Source organism: Pongo abelii, chromosome 20, assembly GCF_028885655.2.
Source record: "Pongo abelii isolate AG06213 chromosome 20, NHGRI_mPonAbe1-v2.0_pri, whole genome shotgun sequence".
In the NCBI taxonomy this organism is placed as follows: Eukaryota; Metazoa; Chordata; class Mammalia; order Primates; family Hominidae; genus Pongo; species Pongo abelii.
The window spans coordinates 64,269,085-64,282,905 of NC_072005.2; the positions used below are offsets into that span (position 1 = coordinate 64,269,085).

Sequence of the window (13,821 nt, forward strand, 5' to 3'; positions counted from 1 at the left end):
ATCTTCCGGCGTCTTTCCGGTGGTGGTTATTTTTGCTGCCTGCGAGCGCATCCGCTGGCTAGGCGTTTCCGGCTCGCTGGGTCCGGGCCAGGTAACTGGAGCCGGAAACCGGTGGAGGTGGTGTCCGCGGTGTCCGCCTGCAGAGGAGCTTGCCTGGTCTCGGTCTGAGCGTCGCCCAGCGATTTGCCACCGCACGCACACCGGGTCCCGGGCTTTACCGCGCGCCTCTCCAGGCCCCGCCCCGCCCAAAGTCCCATGGCCGCGGCAGCGCTAGTGAATACGCCGCAGGTGAGAGCGCAGTCCTCGGATCCTCACCTGGGTCCTCAGGCCCCGGATTGGGGTCACCTGCGTGGGTCTCTGCAGTTCAGGCCCCTTCTCCAGGACAGCGAGGAGTTCTGGGTGGGGTCCTCAGAGCTGACGGCAGTGAGGTGAAGAAGGGAGAGCGTTGCGTACCCTGGGGGCTGCACGCGCAGAGCCTGGGAGGTGCGCTGGGGTCGCGAGCATTCGGAAACTTGGGGGCGGACCGGTGTCTGCAGGGAGCAGAGAGAATGAGGAGAAGAAGGCACGGCTGCCATGGCAGCCTGAGCAGCCGGGCTTTTAATTCTGAGTCTTTGGGAGCCACGGAGGGTTGTGAACTAAAGGAGAACACGATCTGAGTGAGGGTCTGAAAAAAGATTTCAAAGGCAATGAGTGGAGAAAACAGACTGTTACGGAGTGATGAGGGTGGACGCAGGGATACTGGTGAGGAGACTGCTGTAGTAGACTCCAGGAGGATTATGGTGGATTCTGGACCAGACGGGTTGCTGAAGGGACCTAAGTAATAAGAATCTTGGTAGATCTTAAAGGTAAAGCCAGCAGGATTTTCTGCTGCATCATTTGTGCCTGTGAGCAAAAGTGGGAGTGAAGTATGATCCCAAGTTTTTCTTTTACCTGAACATCTGGAAGAGTTGACAAAGAAATCTGGTGAGGGAGCAGGTTTCAGGGAGATAGTAGGAGTTGAATTTTGGACGTGGTGTTTCTAAACTGCCACACAGTGAAGTTGTTACATGGGCAGTTGGAATCATAAGTAGAAAATTCATGGGAGGAGACTGACTCAGTGATGTGTAAATGGTGACAGGCTGGGGCCTAGACTCAGGCCAAGCCTTAAATTTAGACGGGAAATCTTAAGGTTTTAGTTTGAGCTGAAGAGAGGGAGGGCTGAGGCTGGAGGCTGGGAAAGTGTGGGTCGGCCTTGGCGAAGCTGCCTGCAGATAGGAGGGCCATGGGGTTCCGGGGGTACTTCCAAAGGGAAAGTGTAAGGAATACACACTGCATAGGATGGATTTGAGGGTGGGACACTGTGTAGAGTCACCATTCAGAAGACTTGGCGAACTGTTCACTCTATGTGGAGCCAGAAAAAGGTCAGCCAGACTAGCAGAGCAGCCCAAGCCCAGCAAGAGCAGCTCTCCCAGGAAAATACAAGTTTAGACTGTATAGATTTAACAAATTAAATTTATGCAAGCAATTACTTAACCGATTAAAATGTCACTATAACTCTGTGCTCTAATAAAAAATAAATGTTTGTTTTTTGTCATGCTTTCCTGGCACAGAATTCCTAAAATCGTTGTAATTTCCTCAGTGAAAAGTGTCTTGTGATAAGTCATGGACCGCATAACAACAATGTTGACCACATCAATGACGGTGGTCCCATAAGATTATGATACCATATTTTTACTGTACCTTTTCATTTTCTTTCTTTCTCATCAGGAGGCAAACTGCATTTTCTAAGTTTATAAATCTTTAAATGCACAAATAATTATCACTGTGTTACAATTGCTGACAGTATTTAGTATAGTAACTTGCTGTACAAGTTTGTAGCCTAGGAGCAATAGGCTATACCATTTAGTAGTTGAACAATGAATGTCTGAACAGTAGTTCCCCCTTATCCTCAGAGGATACTTTTCAAGACCGCCAGTGGAGGCTTGAAACTGCAGTTAGTACCTAACCTATATATACTATGTTTCTTCCTAGACTACATACCTGTAATAAAATCCAGTTTATAAATTAGGCACTACAAGAGGTGAACAGTAATAACTGGAAATAATATAGAACAATTATAATATACTTTATAAGTTAATAAAAGTTATGTAACTGCAGTTGAGACAATAAAAAAGCAAAAGTTAAATTGTAAAAAACATTATGTGAATGTGGTATCTCTCTAAATATCTTACTATACTATTCACCCTTCTTGTGATGAAGAAGGGACTAAACTCAATAGAGTGAGATTTCCTCACACTACTTAGAATGGTGCACTATTGGCCGGCGCGGTAGCTCACACCTGTAATCCCAGCACTTTGGGAGGCTGAGGCAGGCAGATCACAAGGTCAGGAGATCAAGACCATCCTGGCTAACATGGTGAAACCCCGTCTCTACTAAAAATACAAAAAATTAGCTGGGCGTGGTAGTGGGCACCTGTAGTCCCAGTTACTCCAGAGACTGAGGCAGGAGAATGACGTGAACCCGGGAGGCGGAGCTTGCAGTGAGCCGAGACACGCCACTACACTCCATCCTGGGCGACAGAGTGAGTCTCCGTCTCCAAAAATAAATAATAAATAAATAAATAAATAAATAAATAAAGGATGGTGCACTATTTAAAACATGAATTGTTTATTTCTAGAATTTTAATATTTAATATTAAAATTTTAATATTACTATTTTCAGACTGAAGTTGAAATTTAATACTTATAATTTTCACACTGAAGTTGAATGTGGGTAACTGAAACTGCAAATAGCAAAACAGCTGATAAGGGAAGACTTCCATACTTGAATTTTATGAGATGGCTTAGGGTGAGCAGACAGGGTGGAGTCTCTAGATAGCCTCAGAGTGGAGTCAGTCACCAGACAAATCAAGTGATTATAGAATTTGAACTTTAAGCCCCACCTCTGGCATCCAGGGAGGGGAGCAGAGATCTGGAGATTAGGTTATATAAAATCTTGAACAATGAGTTCTAGAAGCTTCAAGGTTGTGAACACTTGGAAATGCTGGGAGAGTGACATAAGAGAGCATGGAAGTACTCTGTCTTACCCCCTCTCCCAGTACCTTGCCATATGCATCTCTTTGATTTGGCGGTTCCTGAGTTACATCCATTATCATAAACTGGTAAACATAAGTAAAGTATTTTCCTGAGTTCTGTAAGTGGTTCTAGCAAATTATTGAACGTAAGGAGAGAAGTCATGGCAGCCCCCAAATTTGTAGCCAAGGGGAGAAAATTACGGTGGTCTGGACATTGGCTTGCAATTGGCATATGAAGTGAGGGCAGTTTTGTACGACTGAGCCCTTAAACCTGTTGGTTTAGCTGCAACTCCAGGTAGTTAGTGTTAGAATAGGATTGAATTGTAGGACACCTAGTTGGTATAAGAGTCAGAGAATGGTGTGGGAAAAGACGCTACATATTTATTGTCAAAGAATCACAGAAGCCTCTAATAATTTGAAAAGATATCACATTCACATAAAGACTTAAATGGCAAGTAAGAAACACCAAAATTTTAAAAAATGTTTACAGAAATCTTAATGCAGTAGTCAGTACTAGCTAAATCTTAGCATTGGACACGTATGAATGAGTTTGATGCCTACAATAGCACTACGAGATAGCCACCATTAAGTGTTTCCATTTTACAGATGAAGGCAACCTCAGAGAGGTTAGGTCTTTGTCTAGTGTCACACAGTTGGCAAGAGCAACTTACCCTTTGTAAATGCCACCTTGAACACCTTTATTTCATAGCCTCCCTCTTCCTACAGATTCCCATGGTAACAGAAGAGTTTGTGAAACCATCACAGGTAAGTGGAAGAAGTCCCAGGTCTTCACTGGCCCTGTTCCCTAAAGCCATGGTTCTGGCCCACAGATGCAGGTAACACTGATGTCCTGGGACTCTTTTTCCTTCATCTTGGGTCCCTGGGGTCACCTCAGGCCCAGGATGATTAATCAGGGTCAGGAGTTAATACAGAAATGTTCCCATTTCTGCATCCAATAGGATGAAGTGATGAAAGGTTTCCTGGGCATAGGTGCCAGCATGTCCAACTGCTTAGAGATGAGAATGATACGGGCACATATAGGGAACTGCAAGTCTCTGTGCACTGTGGCCAAAACTTTTGCAGTTTGAGCTGTGACAGAACTAACATGAGTTTCTTTTTCCTTCTTTACAGTCTCACAGATACATGATTTGTCCTTTTTATAGATCTTAGCAAATTCAGAGTACAATATTTTTTTTCTTGTTAAGAACTCTCACCTTTTCACTTAAAGGAAATACTTCACAGGTTGTCTTTTACATATCTGAATGGCTGGTATTATCGCTCTTGTGCTTTGGGGGTATTAAGTAAAATAAGCGTTACTTGAACACAAGCACTGTGATAATGAGACAGTTGATGTGATAACCAAATGGCCACATAGTGATTAACAGGCAGGTAGTGTATTCAGCATGGATCTATTGGACAAACGGATGATTGATGTCTTGGGCAGAACAGCGTGGGACAGTGTAAGATTTTATCACTACTCAGAAAAGCACGTCATTTATAATTTTTGGGTTGTTTATTTCTGGAATTATCCATGTAATATTTTCAGACCACAGTTAACCAGTGGTAAATGAAACCATGGAAAACAAAATTGTGGCTAAGAGCGGGGACGACTGTATATGTATTCAGTGCTATACATTTTATTCTAAGCACCGCTTCCACTGCATCTCACAAATTCTAAGTTGTGTTTTCATTTCATTTAGTTCAAAATATTTTTAAATTTGAGTATTTCTTCTTTGTTCCATGTGTTGTCTTGTTTACATCTCCCAGGTATTTTGGGATTTGCCAGCTCTCTTTCCATTACTGCTTTCTAGTTGAATTCCATTGTGATTGCAGAGCAGACCTTGTATTATTTCTAGTAAATTTATTAAGATGTGTTTTATGACTGTGTATTGTAAACTGGGGAGTAAGTGACCTTCGTGGGGTCTCTAGGATCATTCCAACACTGCCATGGAAATGAAACTCTGAGAGGCATAAAGGATTTATTATATTCATAGGTCCTCATAGAGGGTGGCACAGCAAACCATGCATGGAGCCATATGGAAAGAGCTCTCAGGGAGTGGACTCAACCAAGCAGGCAGGGAGCCAAGAGGGAGAGCAAGGACCTGTGGGCAGATGCCTTTCCTACTGTGTTTGAATGTCATTCAGTCACAGTCAAAGGAGGAAAAGAAGCGGAGGTTGTGACAGGGACCAGTCTTAGCATGATGGGGACCTGGTCACTGGGGTGGGTTGCTCATAATGTATTGGGGATGTTGAAGCATCAGGAAAATAGGAAGTTTTAAAGATTTCTAAAACAGGCCAAGAATGTGGTCTGTCTTGAATATTCCTGTGAGCTTGAGAACAGCATGTATTCTGTTCTTGTTAGACAAAGTAATCTAAAGATGGTGATTATGTCCAGTTGATTGATGGTGTTGTTGAATTCAGCTAAGTGTATTGGTTTTCTGCCCACTGTATCTGTCAGTAACAGATAGAAAAGAGTGTGGAAGACTTCAATTATGATGGTGGATTGATCTGTTTCTCCTTGAAGATCTGTCAGTTTTTGCCTCATATAGTTTGATGCTCTGTGGTCAGGCATGTATGTGCTAAGGATTCTTATATCTTTTTGGAAACTGCCTCAACCTCCCGAGTGGCTGGGATTACAGGCGCCCGCCACCACGCCCAGCTAATTTTTGTATTTTTAGTAGAGACAGGGTTTCTGCACATCGGCCAGGCTGATCTCGAACTCCTGACCTCAGGTGATCCACCCGCCTCGGCCTCCCAAAGTGCCTGTGATGTTTTCTCAATAGCTAGACATGATGAGCTCAGTAAAAGGAATTGCTGTAAATCGGCCTTTAATAATGTGGTGGTGAGGTGTGTCAGCGGGCAGGGGAAGCATTTTAAGTCCCGCAGTTAGGTCTCAGTATTTTAGTGAGCCTGTTCCTCTTGACTGAAATTCACATGTGTTTCTAAATTGTGTTTTGTTATGCTTTTTCTCTCTCATTATGTGGAAGAGGAATACTAGAGTGGGTTGTAGTTGGTTATTTCCCTTCCCCCAGATAGATTAGGGTCTGATAGTACCTCTGCAGGTTAGGCTCTGGTTAACTGTTGTCTCCCAAGGGCAGGCTTTGTTTAGAGGAACACATTGCTATGGCATATTTTAAAATGATTCATTTTCCCCTCTCTGCTGGAAGCACAAGGGGATTTTTTTTCCCCAGTAATCACCATGAGAACTTGGTTAAGTTTCTGGAGGTAAATATTGCAAGATTGTGGGGGCCCCCATCACTGAGTGCCTCTTGAATTTTCAGCTCACAGAATTGTCCACACAGACCTTCCAGCAATTTATGTGTTATAGATTGGGTTTTCCTGACCTGGCACTAGTTTGCATGATGGTTTCCTTTCATGAGTTTCTGCTCTTGTGAGCCTTGATTCCCCTGTATTCCCTTGTTTGTCTCTCCAGTCTTGTGGGCAGTGGTGTGTCCTGTGCCCTTCCTTATCTTTCCAGTGTGGATCCTAGAAGAATTGTCCGTTTTTCAGTCTAACTCTTTACTTGCTATTGTGATAGAGTGGCCACTTCCAAGCTCCTTACATGCAGAATAGGAAACCAAAGTCCAGGAGTTAGGCCTTGACAATGTGGAGTCTCATGCTGGGACTTCTTGGTGGTGGTGTTAGGTGCACAGCAAGAGACAGACACGTGGAGTTCAGGGAAGGATCCAAGTGAAAGCTGTCCATCAGCCAGTGGCTGGCCTGTGGACCATGGCAGATTTAAGAGGAACACTCTTCAGGTCATAGTGGCAGTCCCATCAGTGAGGAAGGGTGTAGAGAGTATTCTCTAATGACTGGGTCTCTTGCGTGGTCACCTAGATAGAAGTGGGAACCATCACTAAGACAGATAAAGAAGAGTAGTAACCATGGGTGTGTGGGGGTAGGATGAAACGGGTGTCCAGCTGTTGGCACAGTCTTTAAATGGGGAATGGTTAAGAGATTCGTTCAGAGGCAAAGCAGTAATAGAGGTCAAATAACACCAAGGTCAGGGCTGGTGCTTTTTCTCCCTTCTCTTGGCTCAGACTTTTGTTGGTAACTCTTGGTAGGGCCTAAGTAGTTCAGACAGTGTGACAGATTAGGTTAAAAGCAAATGAGATTGACTGGGAGAGTCATTCAGCCTGAGGTGGGAGCAGCTGGGGGCTAGGCTTTGACTGAGTATAGGTGGAGAGAGGAACGATATGACTGGTGTGGGGACAGCACAGGCAACACTGAGGTGGAAGTGGACTTTGGCAGCCTGAGCTCACACAAGGTCTGAGTGGCTGAAATTGGAACAAACAGCCAGGCCAGATGGGGAAGTCTTCATAACAGTCCTGAGACTGCCTCTGGCTTGGGTCTAACAAAGATGTGTGGTGGTGCTGGATCCTTGTTGCATTTAGCAAGTGCTGCCTGGGTCCCTTGAGCAGAGTGGCATGTGGAGAAGCCAGTGAAGTACCTGTGTCATGGATGCTGAGGGCAGTGGAGTTCAAGGTGTAGCAGTCATGATCTGGAGATGTGTTCCCATGAATGGTGTGCAACCGGGGAGAGAGTATGGCTGTACTCAGGATCCTTGTACTGGCACTTTAAACCAAGACGGTAAGCACAGGTTTCAGTTTATCTGGGTCTCCAGGGAGGTGAACTAGCAGGAGCGTGGATGAGATTCCATGATGTAAGGCCCAGAGCCCAGTGGGAGACACCATAAGGACCTGGTATCTCCTCTGAGTTGGAGAACTAGGGAGGAGGGAGATTTACTGGGGTTCCTGGGGATTGAGTCTGCTCATGATCTCATCTGCCCCCATCATGCAGGGCCATGTGACCTTTGAGGATATTGCTGTGTACTTCTCCCAGGAGGAGTGGGGCCTCCTTGATGAAGCTCAGAGGTGCTTGTATCATGATGTGATGCTGGAGAACTTTTTGCTTATGGCCTCAGTAGGTAAGATCTCTTAAAACCACACCATCAACCTCTGCTGGACTCTGCTCTTCCCCTTTTTCCAGGAGTTTCCTGTCTTTCCCAGAATTGGACATGGGCCCTTCTTCTTTCCTTGGTTCTTGACCTGTGGAAGACATAGGCGTTGTGGTTGCCAGGCCTGGGTTTTTTCTGCCCCAACATCTACTGTCCTGAAGCCTTTTAGTTAAGAGTTTGGGTTCAGACTCTTGTAACTTGCCTAACTGACACCACTTGGTTTTGCCACTCCTTGCTAAGGTAACTGTTCAGTTCTGTGGTGGACCTGTGTTACAGGTTCTCCCCCTGCCTTTAGTAGACATGTCTTTGGACCTCCCTTTCTCAGGAATTACAGGTACTTACATGGTTACTATTTGTAGGGAACCCTAGATTATGACAGCAAGACCCTCTCCCAAGGGTTTTTTTGTAATGAATTTCCCTCCTGTAGTCTGTCATGGGTTGGGGCACCCTGGGCCAGTGTTGTTGACCCACCTCCCTGTTTTTCCCTTAGGATTTCTTCTACCTTCCAGGACCCACATAGTCTCCTGACTTAAGCCAGGGACAGGGGAAAGGCCTGTGTTCCTGAAAGGGTAGTGAAGTCTTCAGCCACAGCAAGGGGGGTTAACAAGGTTTGGGACCTGTGAGTAGGAGCAGTGGGAGGGCATGATTTGAGGGCTGAACTCAAATCATACCAGGCAAATGTCCTATGTTCCCCACTATTTTGGTGCCAGGGCTCATGGCCATACCTCATTTTTCTCTTTTCTCTGCCTACTTGACAATTTGCCTACTTGTCGTTTCTACTGTGATTGTCCCCCACCTCTGTTCTCCACATCTCTCCTGTTCCTATTCTGCTGTGTTCTCCAACATTAGCCTATACCTAATGTATTTAATATTATGAGCTGTGCAGATACAGATGTTCCTTAGCTCATGATGGGGTTATATCCTGATAAACCCATTGTAAGTTGAGAATATCATAAGTCAGAAATGCATTTAATACACCCAACTTATTAGACATCCTAGCTAAGCAACACAGTAGAGTGTCAGTTGTTTAGCCTGGTGATTGCATGGCTTACTGAGAGCTGCAGCTTGCTACCACTGCATCACAAGAGTATACACACTGTGTATCACTAGCCTGGGAAAAGTTCAAAATTCAAAGTATGGTTTCTACTGAATGCATCACTTTTGTATCATCATAAAGTGGAAAAATCATAAGTTCAACCATTATAAATCAAAGACTGTCTACTTAAACTCTCAAACATCAGCTATCCAGTTGTAATTGCATTTTCGTGGGGTGACACACATTCTATGCAGGTCTCCCCTGTCTCCATCAGACAACGTCCTATTGAAAACCATTGACAGAGAAGGGAGTTGTATACCCCCTGCCTCTCTTCCCACCACAGTACCCGATTCCTTGTTCTCTTGCTGGTTATGGGTCTTCCCCTACATGGTAACCTTAAGAGGCCTAATACTGCAAGTATTATCTTCCTTGACCTGACTCCAGCTCCCTTGTCCTGAAAACAAACCCATGGCCTGGGTGCGATGGCTCATGCCTATAATCCTAGCACTTGGGGAAGCTGAGGTGGGAGGATCACTTGAGCTAAGGAATTTGAGACCGGCCTCGGCAACATAATGAGACCCGTATCTCCACAAGAAATTAAAAAAAAAATTAGCCAGATATGGTGGTATATGCCTGTAGTCCCAGCTGCTTGGGAGGCTGAGATGGGAGTGTCACTGGAGCTTGGAAGGTCAAGGCTGCAGTGAGATATGACTGCAACTGCACTCCCATCTGGGTGACAGAGCAAGACCCTATCTCAAAAAAAAAAAAAGAAAAGAAAAAGAAAAACCATGGACTCATCCCTCCCTGTGTTCCACAGGTATTTGTAATAGAGCTGTTTCCTTCCACCACAGTCTGCATATACTTCACTTGCATTTTTATGCTTTTAGGTTGTTTGCATGGAATAGAGGCTGAGGAGGCCCCTTCTGAGCAGACTATTTCTGCACAAGGAGTGTCACAGGCCAGGACTCCAAAGCTAGGTCCTTCCATCCCAAATGCTCATTCTTGTGAGATGTGTATCCTGGTCATGAAAGACATTTTGTATCTCACTGAGCACCAGGGGACACTTCCCTGGCAGAAACCTTATACTTCTGTGGCCAGTGGGAAATGGTTTTCATTTGGTTCTAACCTGCAACAGCACCAGAACCAGGACAGTGGAGAGAAACACATCAGAAAGGAGGAGAGCAGTGCCTTGCTTCTGAATAGCTGCAAAATTCCTCTGTCAGACAATCTTTTCCCATGCAAAGATGTTGAGAAGGATTTTCCAACCATCCTGGGCCTTCTTCAACACCAGACCACCCACAGCAGAGAAGAGTATGCACATAGAAGCAGGGAGACCTTTCAACAAAGACGTTACAAATGTGAGCAAGTTTTCAATGAGAAAGTTCATGTTACTGAGCATCAGAGAGTCCACACTGGAGAAAAAGCTTATAAGCGTAGGGAATATGGGAAATCCTTGAACTCTAAATACTCATTTGTTGAACACCAGAGAACCCATAATACAGAAAAGCCTTATGTATGCAATGTATGTGGGAAATCATTCCTCCATAAACAAACACTCGTTGGGCACCAGCAGAGAATTCACACTAGAGAAAGGTCTTATGTGTGCATTGAATGTGGGAAATCCTTGAGCTCCAAATACTCACTTGTGGAACACCAGAGAACCCATAATGGAGAAAAGCCTTATGTGTGCAATGTATGTGGGAAATCATTCCGCCACAAACAAACATTTGTTGGACACCAGCAGAGAATCCACACTGGAGAGAGGCCTTATGTATGTATTGAATGTGGGAAATCTTTTATTCATTCCTATGACCGCATTCGACACCAGAGAGTTCACACTGGAGAAAGGGCTTATCAGTGCAGTGAATGTGGGAAATCCTTCATATACAAACAGTCACTTCTTGATCACCAGAGAATCCACACGGGAGAAAGGCCTTATGAGTGCAAAGAATGTGGGAAAGCCTTCATTCACAAAAAAAGACTTCTTGAGCACCAGAGAATTCATACTGGAGAAAAGCCTTATGCATGCATCATATGCGGGAAATCATTTATCCGCTCATCTGACTACATGCGACACCAGAGAATTCACACTGGAGAAAGGGCTTATGAATGCGGTGACTGTGGGAAAGCCTTCATCTCCAAACAGACACTTATTAAGCATCACAAAATCCACACTAGAGAAAGGCCTTATGAATGCAGTGAATGTGGAAAAGGCTTCTACCTTGAGGTTAAACTTCTTCAGCACCAAAGAATCCATACTAGAGAAAAACTTTGTGAGTGCAATGAATGTGGAAAAGTCTTCAGCCACCAAAAAAGACTTCTTGAGCACCAGAAAGTTCACACTGGCGAAAAGCCCTGTGAGTGCAGTGAATGTGGGAAATGCTTTAGACACCGCACCAGCCTCGTTCAACACCAGAAAGTTCACAGTGGAGAGAGGCCTTACAACTGCACTGCATGTGAGAAGGCCTTTATCTATAAAAACAAACTTGTTGAGCATCAGCGAATCCACACTGGAGAAAAGCCGTATGAATGTGGTAAATGTGGGAAAGCCTTCAACAAAAGATATTCCCTTGTCAGGCACCAGAAGGTACATATAACAGAAGAGCCCTAGCAATTGTTGGGATGTGTAATTGTCTTATTCATTGTAAATCACCAGAGAGCTGATTTTTCAAGGGATCCAACAGACAGAAATTCACCCTCATATATCTGCGTATCAGTAGTTGAAAGATTCACTACAAGGTCCAAGTACTTGGGAAGCTTTCCAGAGATTACTTGTACTTTCTAATCTGCCCAGTGTAACAACAGACACTACCATGTGGCATATCCTCACAGTTTTCATCAGTCACTCACATGTGCTCAAGGAATGCAGACCACTGTGCTCACCAAATTCTGAAGGGAATAATATAATAAAAGCCTATTGACGGTCCTCTTCCATCTTGCTGAACTGTTCAAGGCAAAGACAAAACCCAACTTTGACCAAGAAGAGCAATCTGGATTCTTATAGCCCATGGAGGTTTACCTTCTTCATAGGTTTTTTTTTTTTTTATGTGATTGCCATAGTGGGATATTCCCTCCCCCACATTACCCAAGAGGGAAATGGGCTGTCTTACCATGTGCTGATGTATGTGTTCTGCCAATGTGAAGGGTGAACAGCTCCAACTTTATGTCCCCCCAGGGACATAGTATGAGATCAGAAAATAGTTCTTAGTCCTGTTTGTCTTAATTTTTATTGGTTTCCAAGGTTTCCTAGGAAGGAGAGCAGAGCTGTGTGGTCCTAATCATGGTGTCAATGCCAGATTTATTTGTAGGTCCAGAGGTCTCCCTGAGAAGAGGCATTTGTGACAAACTCAAGTGCTGGGACCTGCATGAATTGTTTATTTGCAGTGATGCTCCATATTTCCTAGCACTGTTCATGTCATCTTATTTCCCAGGTCCTTCATTGTAGCCATGGGCACTGAAGGACTGAATTGGTAGGTAGGTCACTGGTTGTAAGACCTACTGGGGCCCGGTAAGAACAGTAATTGGCCCAGAGAGGTAGGTGTGATAAACAGAGTAGAAAAGATTGTAGCAAAGAAGAGTGAATGTGTCCCATCCAAAGGTGCATCCAGATATGTCTGTGTTACTATGGCTTCATGCTTTGGGGGTATATAGAAATTCTCAGGACCTCAGACCTTTGATTCTCCTTTAGCAACACATCGTCGGCATAAGGCATCTAAAGATTTTGTGGACTCTCATAACTTATGTACTGTTTTTCAGATGATTGCAGCACGGGCAGGAAAGCAGGATTTGAGAGAACATACACCTTGCCTTCCAGATATGTGGTTTTTGTGATTCACCCAGATCTGTTGTGCCAGTTAGGAATTATCTTTATTACTTCCCGTTTATTGCCACTGCTGAGAAGGCTGTCCTTCCTAACTTGTGAGATGAATCCTTAATAATAAGTAAATCTTGTGTTATCCTATAGTCTGGTTTTCCAAAAGGAGAGGCAGACACATATTTTTGTGTGGAACCATTTATCTTAAAACATTGAGGTGCAGTTTTCATACACAAAACCTTCTATCTTTTTAAGAATTCTGCCTGTATGGTTGATTGCCCAATTAATGGGTTTTGATAGTCATGTAAGCTCAGTGTCTTGTCTTAGAAATATGTGTGTATAGGCTGGGTGCGGTGGCTCACGCCTGTAATCCCAGCACTTTGGGAGGCCGAGGCAGGTGGCTCACCTGAGGTCAGGAGTTCGAGACCAGCCTGACCAACATGGTGAAATCCAGTCTCTACTTAAAATACAAAAATTAGCCAGGCGTGGTGGCGTCCATTTGTAATCCCAACTACACAGGAGGCTGAGGCAGGAAAATTGCTTGAACCTGGGAGGTGGAGGTTGCAGTGAGCCAAGGTCGCGCCATTGCACTCCGGCCTGGACAACAGAGCGACACTTCTCAAAAAACAAAAACAAAACAGATAAGAAATATGTGTGTATATATTCTATTTTGTCTTTTCATTCACCTTATTTCATAGTCTTCCAAATAAAATGTTCTTAATTTTGATGAAGTCTAATTTGTCTGTTTGTTCTTTTACTGTTATTTTGGTGCTATTAAAAAAATTTTATTCCTCGGCTGGGCGCGGTGGCTCATGCCCGTAATCCCAGCACTTTGGGAATCACCTTAGGTGAGGAGTTTGAGACCAGCCTGGCCAACATGGCAAAACCCCGTTCTACTAAAATACCAAAATTAGCATGGCAAAACCCCGTTCTACTAAAAATACAAAAATTAGGTGGTGGGT

At 44.3% G+C, this 13,821-nt stretch overlaps 1 protein-coding gene across 4 annotated transcripts; it reads left to right on the plus strand.

Moving 5' to 3' along the window:
* Positions 1-13,590, plus strand: ZNF549 (zinc finger protein 549). Of its 4 annotated transcripts, NM_001131986.1 has the most exon segments (4): positions 122-288; positions 3,779-3,817; positions 7,853-7,979; positions 9,933-13,586. In NM_001131986.1, coding segments are annotated over 4 exon segments (1,923 nt in total). In that variant the 5' UTR covers positions 122-255; the 3' UTR covers positions 11,657-13,586.
* The last annotated feature ends 231 nt before the right edge of the window (positions 13,591-13,821 follow it).